The 26,451-nt window shown below is 34.3% G+C and overlaps 1 protein-coding gene across 19 annotated transcripts in view; it reads right to left on the bottom strand.

Moving 5' to 3' along the window:
* The window catches only part of MYCBP2 (MYC binding protein 2), a 256,028-nt gene that overhangs the window by 77,356 nt on the left and 152,221 nt on the right, over positions 1–26,451 (bottom strand). For 11 of the 19 annotated variants that reach the window (XM_081128620.1, XM_081128638.1, XM_081128623.1 and 8 more), the window contains exons 44-51: positions 26,124–26,176; positions 23,875–24,047; positions 22,468–22,612; positions 15,398–15,613; positions 6,798–6,853; positions 2,972–3,087; positions 1,090–1,187; positions 269–385 (exon numbers count right to left, since the gene is read on the bottom strand). In XM_081128620.1, coding sequence (XP_080984746.1) covers positions 269–385; positions 1,090–1,187; positions 2,972–3,087; positions 6,798–6,853; positions 15,398–15,613; positions 22,468–22,612; positions 23,875–24,047; positions 26,124–26,176 — 974 coding nt within the window. The remainder of the gene's footprint in view (positions 1–268; positions 386–1,089; positions 1,188–2,971; positions 3,088–6,797; positions 6,854–15,397; positions 15,614–22,467; positions 22,613–23,874; positions 24,048–26,123; positions 26,177–26,451) is intronic. The other 8 variants (XM_081128631.1, XM_081128634.1, XM_081128632.1 and 5 more) reach the window with 1 other exon arrangement.

The raw sequence follows: 26,451 nt of genomic DNA, 5'->3' as shown, positions 1-26,451 counted from the left end.
CCATTTTCAATGAGTATTTGTACAGGTTCTGACTACTATATTAACTGAGTTCCTTTCATGTTAAAAATATAATCTGTTACTTTTTTATTGACAAAGAAAAACAAGTGAAATGTTTGAAACTCAATGAACATATTTTGCCAATTTTCCAAATACTGCCCAAACTACTTAAAACATATACTAACATAAAATTTAGTAACCTGATTATTGTGTAAACAATACAAAAACTTTCTGTCCAAGATTTATTACCAGGCGTTTCATTATAAATTACCTCATCAATAAAAGTGATAGTTCCATTTACTTTCACTATGCCTATCTGCTCGCTCTGAAGGGAAGGGTGGCTACGGATACGGAGCCCTGCACTGTCCTTGGCCACAAATTTTCGAACCTGAGAAAAGCAAAGACAGACAAGGGAAATCATGGAATAGAGCTCTTGTAAGCAATAAGAGACAAAATTAAACAGATTTGAAAGTATTATTAATTCTGAGAAAGTTTCCAAAATTATTTGTAGCTGCTTTCCCTGTGCAAATAACAGTAGTTTATTTATAACAACAGAACTAAAATGTACACTACTGAAAAAAATTTAAAAATTATTAATATATATTTATACCTTCCTCTCTAAATTTTGAAGACATGATAAAAAGGAGAAAAGAGCTATTTTTTCTTTTTAGAAAGGTATAATATAAATTCTTTACCAATGTTTCCTTTTTAAAAAATAGTTTACAAAAATTCCTCTATTTACTTTCAATGTAAGGAAATTAATTCTTCTTAGTAGTACAGGATACTTTAACCTTGCAAACTTTATACACTTATGAACAATAGATTTTGTTAGTTGTAAATTTTCAATTAACAGAAACTACACAGGCCTATAAATTACTAAATTATTACGCAAAGAAGCCAAAAGGTACAGGTTATAGATTTTGAAATGATTAGAATTACCATGAACTACTCTTTGAAATTATTAAGGGACAGTTAGAATTCAAATATTGAAATCAAGTAAAATATAGATGCTTGGCAGCAACCTTGAAGCATCAGTGAAAACAATTAATAAATCTCTGACAGATTCAGGTTCTGATTTCATCCTACCCTAACCTTATTTGGTTGAGGTTCAGTCTTTGGTTTGACCAGCTGAGTTCCTGGTGGTATCATCCCTTTTGGGGGGTCTTTGACTTTTACTTCAAGGCCAGCATCTGTAAGAAAAGGAAAGGAACTGTAATGTTTGAGAAAACAAGAAAGGGAAGAATCTTACACCTAACCTTATATACAATCACAGGCTATTTTAAACAGTTGAAACAAATATCAGAATTCTGTTCTTTTAAGATGACTGATATTTATAGTTAAAAAAGAGAAATATTTGAAAAAATGGCCCTGAGATTCCAAATGGGAATCAAGAAAAAGAAGGTTCAAGGAAAAGAGGAGGGGCTCACATTCTTTATCTAGACATATGAAATCATAAAAAAATTAAAAAGAAACCTTCGTATGATTAAACTATTTCAAAACATCAAATCAGAGTACCACTCATCATCTATACCAATCACCTCTAGCACTAATATGCAACACAGTTTGGTGGTTAAAAGCTAAGGTGCTCACATTAGACTATATTGTTTATTCCCACATCTGCTGCTATTTGACTCTCTGTGCCTCAACTTTTTCATCTATAAAATGGAAACAAGCATAGCATCTAGCTCACTGAGCTGCTGTGAGAATGAAATGATTTAAAATATATAAGGTGCTATTATTATCATAATTATTCTAATGAATTATCATTTCCCCTTGCCTATGGTCAAACAAGGCCCCAGTCTATTGACAGTTTGGTCACCTTGGGAGAAAGTTGAGTTAGAAAGTTAGGGGAGAAAATAAGTGATTCCATGCAAATACAAATCTTTTTCTTCAGTTTCATTAAAAAAACTAAGTATTCTTATCTACTTTGTAGCAGTTTCCTTCACCCTACTATTAGTGAAGATGAAGCCATTCTTGACTATCTCTCTTTTTATTTTTTTTTGTTATTACTCAACCGAGAATATTTTTTTTCCATTGATTTTTAGAGAGTGGAAGGGGAGCGGGGAGAGAGAAAGAGAGCATCAGTGTGAGAGAGACACACTGATTGGTTGCTTCCCTCATGCACCCTGATCAGGGCCTGGGGAATGAACTGCAACCTCGTTCGTTCGTTTGTTGTTTTCAGTTTTACATCCCGCATATGAGTGAAACCATATGATTCTTGTCTTTTTCCGCCTGAGACAAGATTCTTAATTTCAGAACTTCTTGGAATCCCTAATATGTTAATGTGAAATTTATGAATGTCTAAGATGAGACGATGGTACATTAGAAAATGTTTTCTAAATCTACCTGATCATAGGAACCCTTTTTCTTGAGGAGCATCATGAAAGATAGTGTCACACAGAATTCATATGGAGAGACACTTAGTTTTCTTGTTATACTGTTATCCTATTATATGGATAGTTTAAAAATAAAGGAAAAAAAAGATTAATGCCCAAGTAAAAGCAATACACTTTTCTACGTTAGTGGTGGAAAAAGGAAACCATTCACTCAACAAGTATTTATTAGGCAGCCATTATGTGCAGGCACTGAGCTAGACTGGGAGATCCAAAGATGAATGAGATGGTCTCTGCTCACAGCCAGGAAAGGAAGAAGGATGTAACCATGAGGAGGAGACAAAGTATGTACACAGTTACATAACAGCTTGCAGGAAATCATACCTAACCAGTCACATTAGAGAACGGAGGGAAGGAGTCACAAGGGCTATAATGACAACATAAATTATTACAAAATTGTAAGACCTTATGAATGCACTAATTCAGTACTTATAATAAAGGAGAAAATGAAGCCCCAAATAAATTATAAAACCTGTCCATGCCTATGATCAAATTAAAGTGAAAACTAGAACAGAAAGATGATTTTGATTCTAATTCTAATTTTTTGCACTATGTAACCCATAACTTAAAAAGAAAAATACCTATTTCAATGCCATCAATGGTAACATGAATAGTGTAGAGTCCAATAGCCCCTGGAGTCCAATTTGCACAATAAGTGCCATCATTATTGACACGGATCAGCATATTCTCACTGGGTCTGAAAAGAAGTAAGATGAATATTAGAAAATTTACTTTTGGTTAAACAGCTGACAACTATTACAATGAATCCTATTGTCCCACCATAGTATGTTTTCCTATTCTCCAAATTAACTAAATTTCATTTTTTCTTTCTCACCTCAAACCTCCATTACCTCTCTTCCTCACTCTGTTGATCAAGACATCGCTTTCTTCAGTGAGAAACAGAAGAGATACAATCTCAAAGTTGCAATCAGATTAATAAACCTACTTTCCTCTACCTTCTCTCCTGTTGCAATGGAAGTGTCCTGGGTCTTATTCAAAGTCAGCCCTTTCTTTGTGCTGTGAATCTCATTGCCTCAGCAATTACACACTATAACTACCTTGGTTTCTCTCATTCATCATCAATTTCTCTCACTTTACTAGATCTTTTCTATTTCTCTTTCATCTCTATACAAACAAATCTCAGAATCTCTCATCTTGATTTACAGCCCTTTCAAATAAGGTCTCATATCTCTTTTCCCATTTATACCAAACTGGCCTAAAGAATTGTCTATAAACACCATCTCCATTTCCTCATTTCCAATTCTCTTCCACAACTTATCCTAACTAGGCTTTTGTTCCCAACACTTCACTGCAATTGCTTATGACAAAGTCATCATTATACCACCAAATTCAATGGTCGTTCCTTCATCCTTAGCAATCTCTCAGTAACACGTGATAGCTGAAAACGCCTAATTTCTTGAAATGCCTTCTTTTTTTGCTTCTGCTACAGCCTCCTGGTTTTCCTCTAAACTCAATGGCCATTCTTTCTCAGTGTTTTGTTGGCTCTCTCTCATTTGACCACCCTTTAACAATGGAATGTCCCAGGTTTTGGGTCTAGGTCTCCTTTTTTTCTTTGAATAGCATCTCTCTAGTTGATCATTCATCTGTTCCTTAGTTTTAAATACCATCTCTATATAGATGACTCCAAAATTTATTTGTCCCCTGAATTTCAAACTGATATTTTCAGTTACCCTGGAAATACCCCTACTTAGAGAACTAAGAGGCATCTTGGCATCTAAATTGCAATATATCCAAAGAAGAACTCTTATTTCCCACTCATCCTACCACCCAACAAAACAAAACAGCAGGATTGTCAGTCCCATAACAATCATGATAATCTATAGCAGGGGTCAACAGCATTTTCTGTAATAATACTTCAGTCTATTGTGCCAGTCTGTCAAAATTATTACATGTAGTGAGAAAGAAGCTAGAGACAAAGCATAAGCTAATGAGCAAGGCTGTGTTCTAATACAAATTTATTTAAAAAAAACAAACAGGCCTGAATTGGTCTGTAGGCCAAAGGTGGCCAACTCCAATATGGCTACTCTATACTGCTGCTGAAGTTGAAGAAATCTACAATCATTCTTGATTCTTCTGTTTCCTCCCCCTCCTATTTCTATTCTAGCAGCAAGGCAGTTGGCTTTATCTTCTAAGTATATCCAAAATCCATTCACTTCTTCATTTCCACTGCTAATTCCATTCTACTCTTAGTCCAAATCACTTAATAGTCAAACTCATCTCTCTGTTCCCACTCATTTCCCTATAATTCTTTCTCCAGAGAGCAGCCAGAGTGAGCTTTTAAAACTATAAATCAGATTATATCACTCCTTGCTTAAAACCCTCCAAATAAATTCACTTAGAATACAATTCAAATTCCTTAAAATAGCCTCCCAATCTCTATATGACCATTATATAGTTCTCTAATGGCATCTTTATTTTCTCTCTTGTTCACAGTTCTCCAGCCCTGATATCTTTCTGTTCCTCAAACACATCAAAAGCTCCATCCACCCATTTTTCTCTGCCTAGAATGAACTTCCCCTAACCCTATCACTATCAAGTAACCTTATTTATAATTACTATTTTGTTTACTTACTCATAGTTTGTTTCTCCACAGGAATATAAATGCTATGAGAGCCAGTACCTTGTCTATCTTGTTCAGAAAAGTATGCCAGAGCCTCTACCAGTGTATTTCACAGAGCAGATGGTTAACAGTATTTGATGAATAAATGTATTTACCTAGATAAAAGACTATTTTAATTAGGTTTAAAATGCCCAATGCAGCCCGGCTGGGCGTGGCTTAACGGTTAAGCGTCGACCCAGGCGATCAGGGTTCGATTCCCGGTCAGGGCACATGCCCGGGTTGCGGGCTGCAGCCGATCAATGACTCTCTCATCATTGATGTTTCTAGCTCTCTCTCTCCCTCTCCTTTCCTCTCTCTGAAATCAATAAAGATATATTAAAAAAAAAAAAATGCCCAATGCATATGAAAACCCATTTACCGGCAAATGGCTAATTAATTTCTATTTAACATTTTATAAAAATCATATGCTTCCACTGTATACATATTTTGTAACTAAAATTAAGCCAGAGACAAAATACTACTTAACTATTTCTAGACAAAGATGCATTCTCAAAACTTGACTATTTTGACAAAAAACTCTCTAGACTATGTATTAAAACTCTACTTTGCATAACTGTCAGAATAAAGTCAGAGTAACCTGTTAATTTCTAATAAGTATTTGATAAAGTACAATAAAATGTATAAGTACTTATGTTTTTTTCAGTTCTACTTTGGAGCTTTTTCTCTAAAAAATTTTCCCAAGAATCTATTTTAAAAAGTATTTTTCCTAACCAACAAATAAAATAGTAAGTAAAACAATCTGCTTAAATCTGGAGTTAACAGAATTACTCTGAGGCTGAAAAATTAAGACTTCATAATCAAAAGTACACTGAAGTTGCTCTGCAACTCATTAGATGGAGAGAAGGAAACAAAAACAAAACAAAATAAGCCAAATGATATGTTTTATATTTACTTCTTATTTACTTATTTATTTATACATGTTTTTATTGATTTCAGAAAGAGGAAGGGAGAGGGAGAGATAGAAACATCAATGATGAGAGGGAGTCATTGATCGGCTGCTTCCTTCCCTTCTCCTACTAAGAATTGAGCCTGCAACCCAGGCATGTGTCCTGACCAGAAATCAAACTGTGACCTCCTGGTTCATAGGTCGACACTCAACCACTAAGTGATGCTGGCCGGGCTGCATACTATTTTACATACTATTCTTTTGTTGAATTTTGGTGATATATTTCATTTAACCCAATATATCAAAAAATATTATTTTCATAGGTTATCAATATTAAAAATTATTCATGAGATATTTTACATTCTTTTTCCTTTTATTTATTTATTTTTAATTGAATTTATTGGGGTGGTATATTGGTTAATAAAATTACATAGATTTTAGGTGTACAATTCCTTTTTTTTTTTTTTTGGAACACTATGCATTTTATATGTTGCATTTGGCTTTATCTTCATAGTAGGTTTCATTAGCCTTCCTTATACATACTACAGGCTCTTCTGCCTTTTAATCTTTTTCCCAATTTTTAAATTAAATTTTTTCCATACCCTTTTATCCCCTGTCCTCTTCCAATTCTATAGTACATCAACTGTACAGATATTATTCTTTCTCTGTCATCTTAATATTATGTAACATATTGGCAGTATTATAGCTGACTATTCCTCCTGTAAATCTAAACATTATAAAATTTGTAGTAGATCTCTACTAAAAATTTTAAAAATGCCATAAAATATTTATGGAAAATACAGTTGAAATGCAGGATGATTTTAGTTGCAAGCCGTAGACAACTCATGTTTTGGATATGTGTTGAGGAAAGGATCCTTACCTCTTAGGAGTTGGTGATGCAAAACGCAGTTCTTCAAATGAGTAATTTTCATAAACCTTTAAGAAAGAGACCAGTAAGAATCACAAAATCATTAAAAACATTCTTGCTTACTGTACTGATAGAGCATTCAATAAATGGTACTAAGAGAAATGGTTAACCATATAATAGGATAAAAAGAAAAACCTCAATTAGCTACATCATACAATTTACAAAAATAAATTCTAGATGTGTTAAAGATGCAGATATAAAAATAATGGCATCTACAAATTTAGAAGAAATTTTAGTACATTAAACTTTTTAATTTCTCCAAAACAAAGACACTATAAAGAAAGAGCAAAGATAAGCTTTCACCAGGGAGAAGGAGATTTGTAATTCATATAACCAAAATGAGATATAATAAATAAATCAATACAAAGGAACAACACAAAAGAAAAGTGAGCAAAGACATGCCAGTGAAGAAGAAAAATGAAAGGCCAAAAAACACCTAAAAAGTTATTCAACTAAATTGGGAATGAAGGAAATTCGAATTAAAACAACAACAAAATAATCACATCACAGTTATTAAACAGTGTTGGTAAGAACCAAGTGCTGATGAAAACATTAAGTACCTAGCGCTTGATACAATGCTGGTGGGAGTGTAAGTTTTAGTCATATTTAATATAGCTGAAGACATGCGTGCCCTACAAATCAAGCAATTTTACCTCTAGATATATGTCTTTGAGGAAAAAAAACCTCTTGCTCACATACAAAATGAATCATATAAAAGGATGTTTATTTCAGTATAGTTCGTAATAGTGAAAAAAAAACTACAAACAACTTAAATGCCCATCAACAGGAGAATGCACAAATGATGAAACAGTTATACACTGGAATACTTAATTTAAAGCAGTTAAAGTGAATGAACTACAGCTCTCTGGCTAAACCTCAAAAACAAGGTTAGCAAAACATTGATGCCATTTTATAAACTTCTGAAAAACATACAAAACAATTCTAAATATATTACTTATAGATAAATTTACGTTCGGTAAAGTATAAAAATATATTTGGCAATGAGAACAATTATATTCAGAATAGTGGTTAGGGAAGGGGTGGGAATGGGTCTGGGGAAGGATTTACAGAGGGCTGAGGCTATATCTGTAACATAAGCTCCTTAATAAAAATAATGAAAACATCTGAAAAATTGTGATGAACTGTAAAGACAAAAGTGGGCTGTAGGTACACAAAACTTGTCACATAATTCCAGATACTTTTAGGTGCCTGCAACATTACCATATTCATCGCTGTCTTTCAAGTTTCAGGTAAAGGTCTCCAACTGCTCATTCATTTCTAATTCGTACTGTCCTTAGCAAAGAAAAGCACACCCACACTGTTCATAAACCCCATTCCTTTCCCTACCCCATTTTCATAAAAGTGATTTAGAAATGATCTAGCTGCCTTCACCTACTAAAAAGTTAAATGACAAAAATATAACTTAAGGCTAAGTCTAGCAAGATTACAAAGGTGTTAACAGCAGAAAAACACAGGTTTCCAGATTCCCAGTACAATGTGTTTTCCATTCTCTTTCCTTCAAATATATAGTAATATATTTAATAATGAATATATTACTATGATTAGATTTTATAATAATGAATGTATTATTATAATGAAACCATATCTAACTATCCCCCAGAAAATCTGGCTCACTACTGGACAGCACACAATACCTGTGAATGGATACTATAACAAAATCCTCTCTTCTGCAATGTGAATTCTTATTTCAAAGAGACAGTTTGGGAATGGCATTCTGTAAATGCTTCAACCTTGGGCTGCTCAGAACATTCTTGATATACTGCCTTCAGTTCTGGTAACTAGATTTTCAAAAGCAATTATACATAGGGAAGCATGTTCATAGGAAACTAAAAGAATGATTAGGGAGTTAAGGTGGCTAGAAACAAAATCTCTTAAATAAAAAGTGAAATAAATGAGAATGTTCATCTTTGAATTATTTAATAGTCAGTGAAGAACTCATCCAATACTCTAGCTTTTCAGTTCCTTCACTTCATCAGCCTTAATAATCTTAACTGAAAATTTATTTCAATCTCTCCTAGCAAAAGTCATAGGCCTTATGAAATCAAAATAAAACAGCCTGCTAAGTTATCTACCTTAGTAACCCCTAGTATATCAATTTTTAGATTTCGAGTCCTTCTTATCCTTTCCACTCTCTCAAAATCCTCACCCATTTTCCTTTCCAAACCAATGAGGATTCAATGCCCTTTCTTTTTCTTTTTTTTAGGTATATTTAATTATTTTATACTTTTTAAATATATTTTAACTTTATTTTTATTGTTGATACTATTAGAGATGTCCCCATTTCCCCCCTTTGCCCACCTCCACCCAGCCCCTGCCAACCCTTCCCTCTCTCCATCACACATATGTGTTATGCATGTAAGTTCTTTGGCTAATCCCTTCACCTTCTTTCATCCAGCCCCCCCCCCGCCCCCCTTCCCCTTCCCCTCCGACAGCTGCCAGTCTGTTCCAGGTATCCATGCCTCTGTTTCCATTTTGTTTGTGAGTTTATTTTGTTCATTAGATTACACATATTAGTAACATCACATGGTATTTGTGTTTCTCTGACTGGCTTATTTCACTTAGCATAATAATATCAAGGTCAACCCATGCTGTCACAAAAGGTATGATTTCCTTTGTTTTTTTTAAATAGCCAAATAATATTCTATTGTGTCAATGTACCATAGCTTTTTTATCCACTTATCTACTAATTGGCACTTGGGCTGTTTCCAGATCTTAGCTACTGTAAATAACGTAACTATGAACATAGGGGTGCATGTATTCTTTCAAAACGATGTCTTGGGATTCTTAGGATATATTTCCAGAAGTGGGATCACTGGGTCAAAAAGTAGTTTCATTTTTAATTTTCTGAGGAAACTCTGTACTGTTTCCCACAGTGGCTGCACCAGTCTGCATTCCCACCAACAGTGTACTAGGGTTCCCTTTTCTCCACATCCTCAAGCACTTGTTTGTCAATTTATTGATGGTACCATTCTGGCAGGTGTGAGGTGATATCTCATTGTGGTTTTAATTTGCATCTCAGTGATACTTAGTGAAGTTGAGCATTTTTTCATATGCCTATTTGCCGTCTATATGTCCTCTTTGGAGAAGTGTCTATTCAGGTAGACACTTTTCCAATTTTTTAATTAGACTGTTTGTCTTCCTGGTTTTGAGTTGTATTAACAGTTTTTTATATATTTTGGAAATTAACCCCTTATCAGATGTATCGTTGGGAAATATGTTCTCTCATACAGTGGGTTCCCTTTTCATTTTGTTGATGGTTTCTTTTGCTGTGCAGAAGGGGTTTTTTTTGTTTAATGTAGTCCCTTTTGTTTATTTTTTCCTTTGTTTCCTTTGCTCTAGGAGTTGGCAAAATAACTACGAGAGATGTCTGAGATTTTACTGCTTATGGTTTCTTCTAGGATTTTTATGGTTTCGTGGTTTGTGTTTACGTCTTTTATCCATCTTGAGTTTATTCTTGTGTATGGTGCAAGTGGTGGTCTAGTTTCATTTTTTTCCATGTACCTGTCCAATTTTCCCAACAACATTTATTGAAGAGACTCTCTTTACTCCACTGTATGATCTTGCCTCCATTATCCAATATTAATTGAGCATAATGCCTTGGGTTGATTTCTGGGTTCTCTGTTCTGTTCCATTGATCTATATGCCTGTTCTTGAGCCAGTACCAGGCTGCTTTGATTACAGTGGCTGTGCAGAATAACTTGATATCCCATACTGTGATCCCTCCAACTTTGTTCTTTCTCAAGATTGCTGAGGCTATTCTGGATCTTTTTTGGTTCCACATAAATTTTTGGAGTATTTGTTCTAGATCTGTGAAATATGCCATTGGCATCTTAATAGGAATTGTGCTTAATATAGATTGCTTTGGGTAGTATGGATATTTTGATGTTAATTCTTCCAATCCATGAACACAGTGTATGCTTCCACTTACTTGTATCTTCCCCAATTTCTTTCTTCAATGTCCTATAGTTTTCTGAGTGCAGGTCTTTTAACTCCTTGGTTAAATTTATTCCTAGGTACATTATTATTATTATTATTATTATTATTATTATTATTATTATTATTGGTTGTAATAGTGAATGGGATTGTTTTCTTAGTTTTGCTTTCTGATAGTTCACTATTGGTACATAAAAATCTAACTAATTACTGAGTATCAATTTTGTATCCTGTTATTTTGCCAAATTCATTTATTAGATTTAGTAGTTTTCTGGGGATGTCTTTAGGATTTTCTATGTACAATGTCATGTCACCTGCGAATGAATGTTTTACTCCTTCCTTTCCAATTTGGATGCCTTTTATTTCTTTTTGTCTGATCACTGTGGCTAGACTCCCAGTACTATGTTGAATAAGAGTGGTGAAAATGGACATCCCTGTCTTTTCCCCAATCTTAAGAGAAATGCTTGTAGTTGTTGCTCATTGAGTATGATGTTGGCTGTATGTGTTTTCCTATATGGCCTGCATTATGTTCAGGTATGATTGATCTGTTCCCATTTACTGAGAGTTTTTATCACAAGTGGGTGCTGGATTTTATCAAATGCTTTTTCTGCATCTATTGATATGATCATGTGATTTTCATCTTTCATTTTATGTGATGTTATCACATTTATTGATTTACAAATATATAGCAATCTTGCATCCCAGAATAAATCCCACTTGATCACAGCTTTTAATTTTTTAAAAAAATATATCTTTATTGACTTCAGAGAAAGGGAGGGAGAAAGAGAGATAGAAACATCAATGATGAGAGAGAGTCACTGATTGGCTGACTCCTGCACACCCCCCACCGGGGATGGAGCCCACAACCCTGGCATGTGCCCTGGCTGGGAATTGAACCGAGATCTCCTGGATCATAGGTTGATGCTCAATTGCTGAACCACACTGGCCTGGATTTTTAATCTTTTCAATGTATTGCTGGATCCGATTTGCTTATATTTTGTTGAAGATTTTAGCATCTACGTTCATCAAAAATGGCCTATCATTTTCTTTCTTTGTAGTGTCGTTATCTAGTTTTGGAATTAGGATAATGCTGGCCTCATAGAAAGAGTTTGGAAGTCTTCAATCCTCTTGAATATTTTGGAATAGTTTGAGGAGAATAGGTGTTAGTTCTTCTTTGAATGTTTGGTAAAACTCCCCTGTGAAGACATCTGGTCCAGGACTTTCACTTTCTGAGAGTTTTTTGATTACTGCTTCAATTTCAATAGTTGTAATTGGTATATTCTGGTTTTCTGATTCTTCCTGATTCAGTTTTGGAACATTGTATGTTTTTAGAATTATATGCATTTTGTCCAGATTGTTCAATTTGTTGGGACAGAGTTGTTCACAGTATTTTCTTACAATCCTTTGTATTTCTATGATGTCAGTTGTTACTTCTCCTCTTTCATTTCTGATTTTATTTATTTGGATCCTCTTTTTTTCTTCTTGATGAGTCTGGTTAAATGTTTGTCAATCCTGTTTATCTTTTCAAAGAATCAGCTTTTGGCTTCGTTGATCTTTTCACTGATCTTTTGCACTGCGTTTTTAGTCTCTAGTTCACTTATTTCTGCTCTTTATTATTTATTTTATTTATTTCTGATCTTTACTATTTCCTTCCTTCTACTTTCTCTGGGCTTTTCTTGTTGTTCTTTTCTAGTTCTTTTAGGGTTAGATTGTTTATTTGAGATTGTTCTTGCTTCTTGAGGTAGGCCTGTAATGCTATGAACTTCCCTCTTAGGACTGCTTTTCCTGTGTCCCACAGATTTTGGGTTGTTGTGTGCCCATTTTCATTTGTTTCCAGGTAATTTTTTATTTCTTCCTTGATCTCACTGTTAACTCACTCATTGTTTAATAACATACTATTTAGCTTCCATATGTTTGAATGTTTTGAGTGGTTTTATTGTAATTGATTTCTAGATTTATGCCATTGTGATCTTAGAAGATGCTTGACAGGATTTCAATCTTCTTTTAATTTGTTAAGACTTATTTTGTGTCCTAACATGTGGTCTCTTTGAGAATGTGCACTTGAGAAGAATGTATATTCTGCTGCTTTGGGATGAAATGTTATGTAAATATAAATTAAACCCATCTAATCTAGAGTGTTGTTTAAGGTCACTGTTGCTTTCTTTATCCACCATATACTCAACTCCCTTCTCTCACTATTCATTTGTTGAACTAGCTGGCAATATTCAATGCTGAATCAATCCAAATGATTATCTTACCCATGTTCATATGACTCACACTGCAATGTATGATCTTCAATTTCCACCAATTATTCAAGGATGTATGAAAAATCTTTCTAATCAGTTCTCCTTAATTCTCCATCATAATGGTTTCATTTTCCCCCTTTGTTTCAAAATCCTGACCCTAAGATTCATCACTCCCCTCTCTAACCTAAAAATACAATTACTGTTATAAGTAATTCTTTTGGCTGTACAACCTACAGATTTACTAGCATCTGTATTATGTTCTTTTCCCTTTCCTGGTAGAGGAAAAGAAGCAATATTCTTCCTGTTTAAGGCTAATTGCTCCACCTAAATGCTAGATATTATTTTTATCTCATGAAGACTGTCTTCATGGTTTCCTTCCTTTCAATTGTCTCATCAGTATTAAAATATGTAAGTCTTTCTATATTCAATCCCAAACTCAAAAGTTTCTATTCAATTCCATTTCCAATGTTTCTTTTTATAACCAAACATCTTGAAAAACTATACTCATTTTGCCTTTAGTATTTTCACTTCTTCTTCATTAATCCACTATGCCATAAAACTGCTACTGCCAAGAGCATTGGTGAATTCATTGTCGCTAGCTCCTTTTCAAAACTTCACTTTTGCAGGAAAACACTGTTAATCCTTCTTAAACTACTCTTTCCTTGGCTTTCAAGACATGCCATAAGGCAGTTGGGAGTAATTAGGAAAATCAAATCTTGAGTCAGACTCCCAGTCTTAGATAAGTTACTTAACCTCTCCATGCTTCAGTTTCCACATATGTAAAATGAGAATAAAAACATAATATATAGGGTTGCTGTGAGGATTAAGTAAGTTACTATATGTAAAGTGGTGGTAAAGTGGCAACAATAATCACTAGTCCTAGTTTATGTCTCACTGCTTTGGCTGGTATTCTTATCAATGCTGGTGCGTGTGTGTGTGTTTTCCTTTTCCTTTCCTTCTTTCTTTTTTTTCTTATCTATCTTGTAAATCAATGCTTCTCGAAGGTTAGGTTTTGACCTTGAATCACTCTTTATATTTGTTTTATATGCAAATTTGTTTTATATGCAAATTCTTGAACCTCTCTCTAAATCTAATAGATCTACATCTTTGGATGACTGACCTCTTTTTAAAATAGGTGCTCCTGATTATTCATGTCAGAATATTCATATCTATATCATGACAAAAGTTTGATTTCTTATATTATCAATTTATTTATGATGTAGACAAAATTTTGAGAATCACTGCATTGGTGTTTCTCAGGATCCTGTCCTGGAACTTCTCTCTTCACTCATGAAAGTAGGTATCTATCTGCATGAATTGATTATTCTCAAATACTCTTCTTAAGGTCAGACTGTGATCATTTCAGGTTTGTAATCCAACTTCCTTTTATATGTATCTTTATATGGCTATTTCAGAGATATCTAAAACTCATCACATCGCAAACTTATTTTCCTCAACCAAAAGCTGCCCCTCCTCCAACATTATCAATCTCATTGCTCAAGCTCAAAATGTAAACTTCATTTTTTATTTCCTACCTCTTTCTCTATTTACTCCATCCCCACTAGCCACCAAGTCCTAATGAGCCTAAATATCTCCTGAATCTATTTTGACAACTCTGTAATCCAAGGGATCAGCACACCTCACTAGACTAAATCAAGACTCTTCTAAAGAGACTTAAACTAAACCATGACTCTTGATCATCTACCCAATCACATTCTCCATAATCCATTATAATCTTTATAAAACATAAATCTAATTGTGCCATTCCTTTAAATAAAATCCTTGAATGGCTCACCACTTCATTCTAATAATGGCAAAATTCCCAACTTCTGCTTCAATTAATGATCATCTTGGTAGTTTAGATTAACGCTGCCTCTGAAGATAACTAAAAAAGCTGGACAAAATATATTTTTCAAATCAGTCTGAAGACATCAGGAAGCTAAAAATTCTGAAGAACCAAAAGAGATGAGCCTGGAATTTGAAGAACCCCAAAATTGAAGGGGGCTGGTTAGATACACTCTGAATCCCTGAAGGGCTATATCCCAAGAGTAATGGTAAATTGAAAACAGACAAGTACTTCTGCAGGAAATGAAATCCAATCTTCAACCATTTCAATCTCTGATTGGATTAGCTTGATCTGTTATTGGTAATCCCTGCTAGAAGTCTGCCAAAAACAAAAGAAAACCTTCTTTGAAGAAAAATATCAGCATCCTAAAAGATATATTACAAGTTTTCCATCTATCAACTGTTCACTAGACCTATAAATTTATGTCTGAATTTGAGTGGCTGAAATGTTTGTTAAATGACTAAATAGTAAAAAAGAAATATTTTCTGATAAGTAAAATAAATTACCTTCATCATTGTTATAGCAATATAGCGAGCTTCCTTCACTATCATTGGTTCATATGAAACATCCAGCTTTGGGGATGCCAGTCCACCAAAAGTCTTGTCAGTATTAGAAGACACAGCCGTTACAGCAGGACTGCCAGGAATCCTTTGAGGTTTCTTTACTTGCTCTTGTTGTAAAGACGTCTTTTTCTGAGAAACAGGAACAGCTTTCACTTCCACCTAACCAAGATATTATTTAAAAAACAAATATTATTGTATAATTGTCTGTGACATATGAAAAGAAACAATTTACAATTATGGACTCATAATTCTATAAACATATGTTATGAGTGGTCCATCTTGGGAATTCCCTTCAAAGACTTAGTTAACAGTGCCAGAATGACCTTAAAATGGTTCCACAATATAGATCCTGAACACAGTATAAAAGAGAGACCTCATTTTTTTTAGAATAAATAATCATAGGTATCAAAACATTAAAAAAATGCCAACATTAATAAAGTACAGCAAAGGATAGCAGAATCTACATTAATTCTTGATGGGACTAACATTATTTTATCTGGTAACTCAAGTATCAATACTTTCCCACATTCTCCTCAAATTTTAAAGCACTTACCTCAATTTTAGCTATATTGTTCTGCAGAAGAAAATGTACTCCATTGATTAAGTCTTAAAAATTAACACATAATAAGACAAATCCTATGCCTAAAGCCTAAAGATGTTTATTTATTCTAGTGCAGAAAGAGTACTTTTAGATAGCTGTCAACAACATAAGCTATTTGATCTAAGCAATCTAATTAAACTTTTTTTTTTTTTTAAGCATATCTTTATTGATTTTAGAGAGAGGAAAGGAGCGGGAGAGAGAGAGAGAGAAACATCAATGATGAGAGAGTCATCGATCGGCTGCCTAGTCCGCAACCTGGGCATGTGCTCTGACAGGGAATCAAACCCTGATCTCCTGGATCCTAGGTAAATGCTCAACTGCTGAGCCACGCCCGGCCGGACCTAATTAAACTTTCAAACTCAAGCTCTTCAACAATAAAATGAGGATATCCTTCATCTACTTTACTGTAGAGATACAAAGAACAGATTCATGGCTTCTGGTCAAGAAGGTTAAGTAGATACAAATTAAGTACTTGCATCCTCCCACCACCACATGAAAATTACAACTAAACTATGGAACAACCATTATTCAAAATTGCCTGAACCTAGCTGAACAGAAGTCCTATAATTAAGGATATAGAGAAACCACATGGAGACTGGTAGGAGGGGAGGAGACAACGAACAGGCTGGTCCCACACCCATGTGTGGAGGTTAAAAATCAGGAGGGATATATCAGATGTGAAGGTGCCCCTTGAAGAGGGATCCCAGCCTCACACCAGGCCCCCAGCCCAGGGTTCCACTGCTGGGAAGAGGTGTCCCTATAGCTTCCTTTTTTTTTTTTTTGATGAGAAAAGGTTTACATGGACAATACAAACTGAACAAGAACAGTATAAACAAGGAGGTAAGCACAGACTTAGCCAAAAAAGCCGCTAGAAGGAGCAAGCAGGGAACTACACAAGCAGAGGTGTCAAATACCAAAGCCATATTTGCAAGTCTAATTTGGAACTTAGCCCTTTTTAAGTGCAGGAGGAAGTTACCGGAGAAACCACGCATTACCATTTATCCCGCCCCGCCCCACCCCCAGGCCCGGCACCAGCCAGCTTCAGTTCACAGGTTGGAATCTCCCGGGCACCTCCAAGTTCACAACAAGTAGCAGCCATCTGCGTTTGCTCTGTAGTTCATGCTGAGTGGCCCTGGGCAGTGCACAGTAGGTGGCTGATCTTGGCCTGCACCTCCTGGGAGGCCCCAGAGTTAGCATATCTGGTGGACCACACTAAAGAACCACCCAAACAACTCCACAAGCAACACATCCAGGGGGCAGACTCATTGGGCACCAGAGTCCCACTGAAGCAAGTCCTGCTCTGTGGGGTCAGCCCCTGCACAGCAGCTCTTCAGCTATAGCCGTGGCCAGTCTTCACAGCAGATTAGCTTGGGAATAAATCTCTCCTGTTGACATGCCAACAGCAATCAAGGCTCAACTGCAACAGAAGGGTGCACACAGCCCAAGGGGCGTACCTGGAGCACCTGGCTCAGGTGGCTAGGGAGGCTGTGCTACTGAACCCTACAGGACACCTACCACATAAGGTCACTCTACCAAGACACGGAGATGTAGCAGATCTACCTAATACATAGAAATAAGCAACAGGGAAGCAGTCAAACTGAGGAGACAAAGAAACATGTCCAAAATGAAAGAATGAACAAAACTCCAGAGAAAGAATTAACGAAAATGAAGACAAGCAATCTACCAGATGCAGGGTTCAAAACAATGGTTATATGGACTCTCAATGAACTAAGGGGAAGAGTAGATGAACTCAGTGAGAACATCAACAAAGAGACAGGAAACATAAAAATGAAGATAAAAATCATAAAAAAAGAGCCATTAAAAAATTAAGACTGCAATAACTGAAATAAAGAATACATTATAGAGAATCAACAGTAGAGTAAGATGAAGCAGAGGACTGAATTAGCGACTTGGAAGAGAGCAGAAGACACCTAATGAAAACAGCAAAAAGAAAAAAAAAAAATACAGCCCAGCCGGGCATGGCTCAGCAGTTGTGCATTGACCTAGGATCCAGGAGATTGCAGTTGGATTCCCGGTCAGGGCACATGCCCAGGTTATGGGCTCGATCCCTAGTCCCCCGAGTAGGTGCAGGAGGCAGCTGATCAATGACGATTCTCTCATCATCGATGTTTATATCTCTCTCTCTCCCTCTCCCTTCTTCTCTGAAATCAATAAAGATATATTTAAAAAAAGAAAAAAAAGAAAAAGGAAAAAAGAATAAAAAAAAAAATGAAGACAGTCTAAGGAGCCTCTGGGATAACGTCAAGTGCACCAATATTCACATCATGGGAATGCCAGGAGGAGAAGAGAGAGAGCATGGAATTGAAAACCTATTTGAAAAAATGACAGAAAATTCCCCTAACCTGGTGAAGGAAATAGATATACAAGTCCAGGAAGCGCAGAGAGCCCAAACAAGAGGAACCCAAAGAGGCCCATACCAAGACACATTATAAATAAAATGCCGAAGTTTAAAGACAAAGAGAGAATCTTAAAAGCAACAAGAGAAAAGCAGTTACTATCTACAAGGGTGCTCCCATAAGACTGTCAGCTAATTTCTCAATAGAAACTTTGCAGGCCAGAAAGGATTGGCATGAAATATTCAAAGTGATGAAAAGCAAGGACCTGCAACCAAGATTACGCTACCCAGCACAGCGATTATTTAAAATTAAAGGCCACATAAAGAGGTTCCCAGACAAGATGGAGCTAAAGGAGTTCATCATCACCAAACCAGTATTATAAGAAATGTTAAAGGGTTGTCTTTAAGAAGAAAATAAAAAGATAAAAAAAATCAAATAAAATGGCAATCAATACATATCTATCAATAACTGCTTTAAATGCAAATGGATTAAATGCTCCAATCAAAAGACATAGGTGGCTGAATGGATAAGAAAACAAGACCCTTAAAAATGCTGTCTACAAGTGACTAATTTCAGAGATCAAAGATACACACAGACTGAAAGTAAAGGGATGGAAAAAGATATTTAAGAAAACTGGAAACAAACAAACATAAGCTGGAGTAGCAAAAAACACACAAAAAAACAAAAGCTGGAGTAGCAATACTTAAATCAGACAAAACAGACTTTAAAATCAAGGCTATAACAGGAGAAAAAAAAGGACCCAGCAATTTCACTTCTGGGTATTTATACAAAGAAACCCAAAACACTAAAGAGAAAAAGCATACGCATCCATATGTTCACTGTAGCATTATCTGTAACAGCCAAGACATTGAAGCAATCTAACTGTCCGTCGATAGATGAATAAAGAAAAAGTGGCGTATATATACAATGGAATATGACTCAACCATAAAAAAGAATGAAATCTTGCCATCTGCAACAACATGGATGGACCTAGAGGGTATTGTGCTGAGTGAAATAAGTCAGAAAGAGAAAGACAAATACCTGATGATTTACTCATATGTGGAATCTAAAAACAAAATAAAGGAACAAGCAGAAGAAAAAAGGACTCATAAATACAGAGAAAATTTTGACAGTTGCCAGATGGGGGAGGGTAGGGGTTTGGTGAAAAAGATGAAGGGCTTACAAAGTACAAATTGGTAGTTATAGAACAGTCATGGGGATGTAAAGTACAGCATAGGGAATATAGTCAATAACATTGTAATGACTATGTACGGTGTCAGATGGGTATTAGATTTACTGGGGTGATCACTTTATAAGTTATATAAATGTCAAATCACTGGGTTGTACACCTGAAACTAATACTATTGTATGTCAACTGTAACTGAAAAATAAAAAAATATTTTTTAAAAAACAACAGATTTGCTAAGGCATGTTGAAACACTGAAAGTAGAAATTATCTTACAAACAATACTCAGAAATATAATTTCAGGAATTATAAAAAAAGCATTTTATTGTTTGTATGTTTACTCATTAGCAAAGACCACTTGATCACTAGGCAATCACAAAGTTACAATTTATATACCATTTGGCTCTTTATCAGGTAGTATCATTCTGAGGTTTAAAGTTTCTTATGTTCCTTTTGGACTCTACTTTTGTGGTTGGCAGGAACAGCTAATCAAAAATAGGGTCTTTACAGAAATAGGAAGGGTAGGTTAAATGAAAGTAACTGTATTACTTAAGTAATTGAGGGGGTATCCCAGAACTGTGCAATGTCTGTAATGTTTACTGTTCTTACTAAAGCCATTTTAGGGAGTTAGAGACGCTGTCTACATAAAATTAAGTGCAGCTGGCAAATATGTCCCATTAAATAACCATTATCTTTAGTTGGGATTAAGCTAGATCAATATTTGAACTGATATAATGCCCTAAAAATATTAAAAATCCTTCTTATATTTAAAACAAGAAGTTTAAAGGTATACAGTATAATTCTTAAACTTATATACACTGCCACCATTAAAAGCTTTAAACTTTAAATGTAATAAAAAAAGAAAAAAGCTTCATATTTTAAAATATTCTATTTTAAATTATAGCCACTATTTTTATACATACTATTTTGGTTTAATCTTTAAGCAACTATATTCACCCTAAATAAATTAACAGAAGTGTATTTGCCCATGAACCTTGCAGTAAATCACTGAACAATTTTACTCGCTAAGTACTGAGATACTATAGAATGCTAACTATTCTGATTTCTTTTACAAATTGTGCTTCCTTTAAAGAATTTTTGTTACTCCTTTATTTCCTCTGTGACTTTCTCTTTTCCTAAATAGTACTTACAGAAATTTTCTAGATATGGTTTCTAAATTAGAGATCAATCTGATATGGATTTTGAGTATAATGCATAAGAAGTTTAGTGTAAAGGGGGATAGAGTAGGAGAAGCAAATATATAGAAGAAAAAAGGGGAGTACAGAAAAATACACAGGTGATGTGGGCAAAAAAAAACCCAATAGGAAGACAGCAAAAGATAAAAGCATAAAGCCTGACTTTGAAATGTAAGATATAAACAACCCAGATACCAAAATGGAGTAATCAACAATAAAAGGTGCAAAGAAGCAAACAAGAGAAAATACAACTAAAGAAACACTACAAGCACAACCCTATGAACATTAAAATGTTATGCTGACCTGGAAAATGGTTATTACAATGCAGTCACATGAATAAGGAACTTATTGTGGGCTCAAAGACTGGATTTAACAACTCACTACATATACTTAGTGAATAATACATTCGCCCCTCAACATATTAATGTGTATTGTATTGTGATAAAAATTCTTTCCTCAAGAGTTGTGTGTGTGTGTCATTATCAGGATTACTTTATTCTCTATTCGGGTTTTTTCCTTTTAATTTGCTTTATGTATTCCATAGACTAATTCATAGTGGGCATGAAATCATTTTGATGGGGCATTATCTTCCTTAAAAAAGTAAAATATAAGAGAAAATACCATAGTGCAGCATACTGTGTTAATATGTATTATATATATTGTATGTAATTAAGAATATATAACATTCCAGCCTATATATTTGAAAGCCATTGGTAAAGCCTGATTTTTGTTTAGTATGGGGTTCAAATACTTTTCCATAGAGTTTTATTTACTGGTCTTAAGATGTGAACTATATGGCTCTTGTCTTTTTTACTATGAGTCAGGTGAAAGGTTCCACTGGCATTGTGTTTCTTCACAGTACAAATCAAAGAATGTACTAAGTAGTTAGTTCTACTAAAAGTAATATTGAGGTAAAATTATCTGCTCTGTAATTAAAAGCGATTTTGGGGACTAATCAACACTAAGCTACAAACAATCAAGTCACTTCGTAATACAGTAACTTTGAGGTGTGGGGCAGCTACAGACTGCCTGTACAAATTTTCATTCAATATTGATTTTTCTCAGAACTATAACAGAAGTTTTAAATGAGATATTTACATTAATAGATATCACAAAGGATTTTACTTTATATATTACGATATGTTCTAAATGTCTTTATTAATTAATGACCCAGGGAAGAGGTATCCAAAGAACTACACTCACCAATACAGCACATGACTATTTACATTTTTGCACTCTTTTACAATCCAAATTCATTTATTTCTAATTTAATAAATATCATTATTATATTTTCAATGTTGTTTCAGTAGTACAGAATGGTTAGAATGTATTTGAGTTTTAAAAATATATATGCAAAATTTTAAAATGTATTCTTTTATTGATTTATTCAATCACTGTGTATTGAGGGCCTTCCTTCTACGTGCTTAGCGCACTATATTATGGACACTTTCTATCCTTCTTTTGCATCATTATAGCACCTAGCAAAATGTAAAAAACAAACATTTAACTTGGAAAATCAGATACTAATAATATAAACGAGTCATTTAAACAATTTTTTGGCTTCCTCCATTACATATATGTAAAGTGGGTCCTCTAGACACCTGCCATTTCTGAAATTTTATTAGTTACCATCAGTGCCTAGATGCCCACTTCTTTAACTTTGATAGAATTACCTTCATATTGGGAACATGGACCACATCCCCATACTGGTCTTTTGTTTGAACAGTTATAGTGGTAGGCCAGCCACAACGAATATCATCCTTATTCAGGATCAAAGATGTTTTCTGAGGATCAGCATAGGAATCTGGCTGAAGCCACCTAGCAGTAATGAAAAAAAAAACAAGCAAGCAAACAAACAAAAAAACACATTCACCAATATCTTCAATGATTAACATGAAATTAAACCAAATGAATAAAACTTGTATCAGAATGCCAAAACAATGTCTTCATTTCTGATTCAGTGATAATCACTGTGTTTTCCTAGGAAATTGTTAATGATGAATTCACTTAAAAATATGCCAAAGCATATGAAATAGAATTCTGAGGTTTACAAATAGAAATTTTTAATTCAGAAAACTTGAAATTTTAAGTACGGTTGATTTAAAATAACCAAGGGAATGAATTTAGAGCAAGTATAATTTGAAATTTCAAGTACACTAATTTTTACTAAGGAAGGCCAGCCTTAACTTGCCAGCCTAATAACCAGAGAAAAAGCAGCTTCTCTGTAAAAGCAGGGACAAAAATGGCATTCTGCTTGCTTGAGAGTAGTTAGGTTAAAGAAGCACTGACCATCTTCTCTGTATAGAATTTCTCAACTATCCTCCCTCATTACCTTCCCTTCCATATAAATGTTGCCAATTTTCTATACTTTGTGAAAGCCATTGCTGCATTCATTTCATAATCAACATTCAAGCTACCCTGTGAGATGAGTAATAGGTAATTCTGTCATGTATAAAAACGTCCACAAAGACAGCAATGAGGCTGACTTAAAAGATTTTCTATTCTTTTCCAATCACCATTTTGGTTTTTAAAAACTAAAGAGTAATCTCTGTATTTTTAAAATTAAAACTAGAATAAAGTTAGGTTTCCATATTGCAAAATCACACAAGCCAGCATTTTTTTTTTAAGCTTAAAAAAAACAACCACAAGAAAATAAATGAGAACTCTACAACCTCAAATTATTTGATTTTAATTCTAAATTTATATTTCTATTAGTTGTAGATTTGGAAAAAAACTTACATTATTAGAATAAAATATAGTAATAAATTTAGGAGTTTAGTTAGATATTAAATATTACTATCTAAAACACAGACTTCTCAATTAAACCATGTATTTCAAATATTTTTAAAATAAAAGTTCATCTAGGAAACTTTAAAATAATCAACTAACAACTATCATATATTTAAAAAACATTTTGAAATGTTCACTACCATTTTATGTTTCAACAAGTTCAAAATACAAAAACCAGATTATTTTAGGCAGCATTCAACATCCTAATGACTCCCCTTGCATTTCTCTTCAGAAATGAAAACTGAGGCAAGCCCTGAAAGTAAGTAATTGTAGTACTTAAAGTGCCTTACCTTGCAAGCCTTCCACCACTTGATCCTGGAACACAAGCAATAAAATCATCCAGAAAGGATTGTTCATTGCTTTGGATTTGTAGTGGTAGGTTTCCTTCAAGTGCCTCTAATATAGTTGGTGAATGAGAAAGAGCTAAACCCTTTCCAAGAATACCAGAATGGGTTCTGCACACCTGTTGGGCAAACAAGAACATTTATATATTTTAAAATATAAAACTTTAAATACATGAAATTTTGAACTTGCAAACAATTTTTGATAGACCTGTTTGGGGAAATCATTTTCTCCCCATGCTCCAGGTGTTCCTTTGGCCTATAAAGAGAACAACTTCCAGGAGGAAAAAATATAGAAAAATAACTTTCAGTCTCTTTCCTTACACAAAAAAAGTGACTTATGAGATCTGCATGCCAATGGAAAGGTGCAACTCCTCTCATTCTAGCCCTTTCCATATTACATCCCCATTTGGCAGGGCCAGGGCTCCCTTCTGTAGGCAGCTGTGGAGGTCTCCCTTTTTTTGTCTCCCCATTATTGGCAGCTACCATGCATAGATGTGTCTGCTCTCTTGGGTGGGTGGGTACCATGTTCTAGACTTGGGCAAAAAGTAGATGGAAGCTTGACTGTGGCTGTACATAAATTGCATTAGTCTGTCTAAGCCTGTCTGAAGTGAAGAAAAAGAAGCATATAAAACTGAAATTTTAGTTCTCACCTATCTGACAAGTAAAGCTATGTTTTAGAAAGACCTGCTTTAAATGCTGAAAACTCTAGAAGCTTTTAAATGACTATATAATAAGTTTAAAAACAAAGTATTTTTCATAGAAAAGGATTATATTGCAGTACTATCAAATTTATACAATTTGCATCCTACAAGCTATGCAATTTCAAAAATCATGATCTTTAAAATCAAACAGATTTGAGTTTGAATTGTGGCTTTGGACAAGTTATAGGTGTGTTCTCATGAGCTAACAAGTTACAGACCTGCCTAAATCTGTAAAATGTATAAACTGGTGACCAAATAACACCTAACTTCTGTGGTTATGAAATTTAAATTAAATGACACATATAAAATGCACACTGCATTGCCTAAGAAGTAGAAGGTGTTTAATACATGTTAGACCACCACCACAACTACCTTACATGCCAAAAAGGTGGGCAATTTGGGACTTTATTTCTTTTATTGATCAGCAGCACTATTGCGATAATAAAGATCTCTTTATATCTGGCCTAAGTGACATTTTATAAACTATAATAAGCCCTATAATGTATGAGCTTTGTGATGGTTCTCCTTAACTAGAATATTGTGTTTATTAAATGTCTGTTGAATTTTTATTTTTGTATCTTAAGGTACAAAGATTTAACTTTTTTAAAAACAAAAACAAAAGCTGGTTTCTTAACATTATGAGGACACTATGGGTCTCTATGATTAAAGCATAGTGATCAAGGTCATGGGCTTTGTCACCGAACTGCCAGAGGTCAAATTCTAGCCCAGTTGTTTATTAGATGTGTGACATCTGGGCACATTACTTATTTTCCTTGCCTCAGTTTCCTTATTTGTAAATGGAGATAAGAGTCAAATTCATAGAGTTGTTGTGAGGACTAAATTAGTTAAAACTTTGCAAAGTGTTTGAAATAGTACTTGATAAAATTAAGATAAAATAAATGTTTGTTTTTATTATTACTGCTATGATCAATTTATCTCAGGAAATGCAATATAAACCACTAGTCACAGGTATTAGAAGACCTAGATACTAGCCTTTATTTCCCAGTTAGCTGAATTCTTAGACAAGTTGCACAACTTTTCTGAACTTTGGTTAATTGCAATTGTACGTACGATACAAGAGATAATACTGACCTCAAAGTGTAACTACAAAAATAGATAATAAAGATATTGTAAACTACAGAGTGTTCTGTGGATATTATTTAAATTACTAACACTTCATTATCCCTTAATCTAACGGGTCAATAAAACTTTACATGCCCATAGCTCTGCAATGCCTTCCCTAACACCCTTGGCACTTGGTAGATCTTTCTCCCAAAGGATTTACCTTTGTTAACATCCACCAAGCAAGGGCTCACATGAGTCTTTCCCATCAAGGGGAAGAAATTTAAGTTATTTATCTTTTTAACCACCAATGAATAGAATAAAGTATTTAATGAATGAGTCCTATTTTCAAGAAAAATAAGGTTGCTCTAAGTGAATATACTGGTTTTAATTAATGTGCAAACTTTATTCATACAATGTTTGGGACAATACCTGTAATGCAGCCTCTTCAAGAATTTCAAGATCTTCCTCTAATTCATTACCTGCTGTGTAAATGAGAGGTTTTACTAAAGTATATCAATACTTCATTTAACTGTCTAGTCTTTTGCATTCTTTATACTTTTTTTTTCACAATTCTGATATTCCAGATTGAAAAGAACTGTCATCATTCTGGATAAATCTCAGTGGTTTACATTTTAAAATGTAATTTTCAGTGTGAATATAAGTCATAATTCTCAAAATAATATTCAAAATGCATCGAGTGATTTGTAAAAGATTTATACTATACCTATGCATATAAATGTGTAATTTTGAGTATTTA

Source organism: Miniopterus schreibersii (assembly GCF_964146895.1).
Source record: "Miniopterus schreibersii genome assembly, chromosome: 2".
Taxonomy (NCBI): domain Eukaryota; kingdom Metazoa; phylum Chordata; class Mammalia; order Chiroptera; family Miniopteridae; genus Miniopterus; species Miniopterus schreibersii.
Note: the sequence above shows the minus strand (reverse complement) of the source record. Positions and strands in the feature narration are given on the sequence as shown.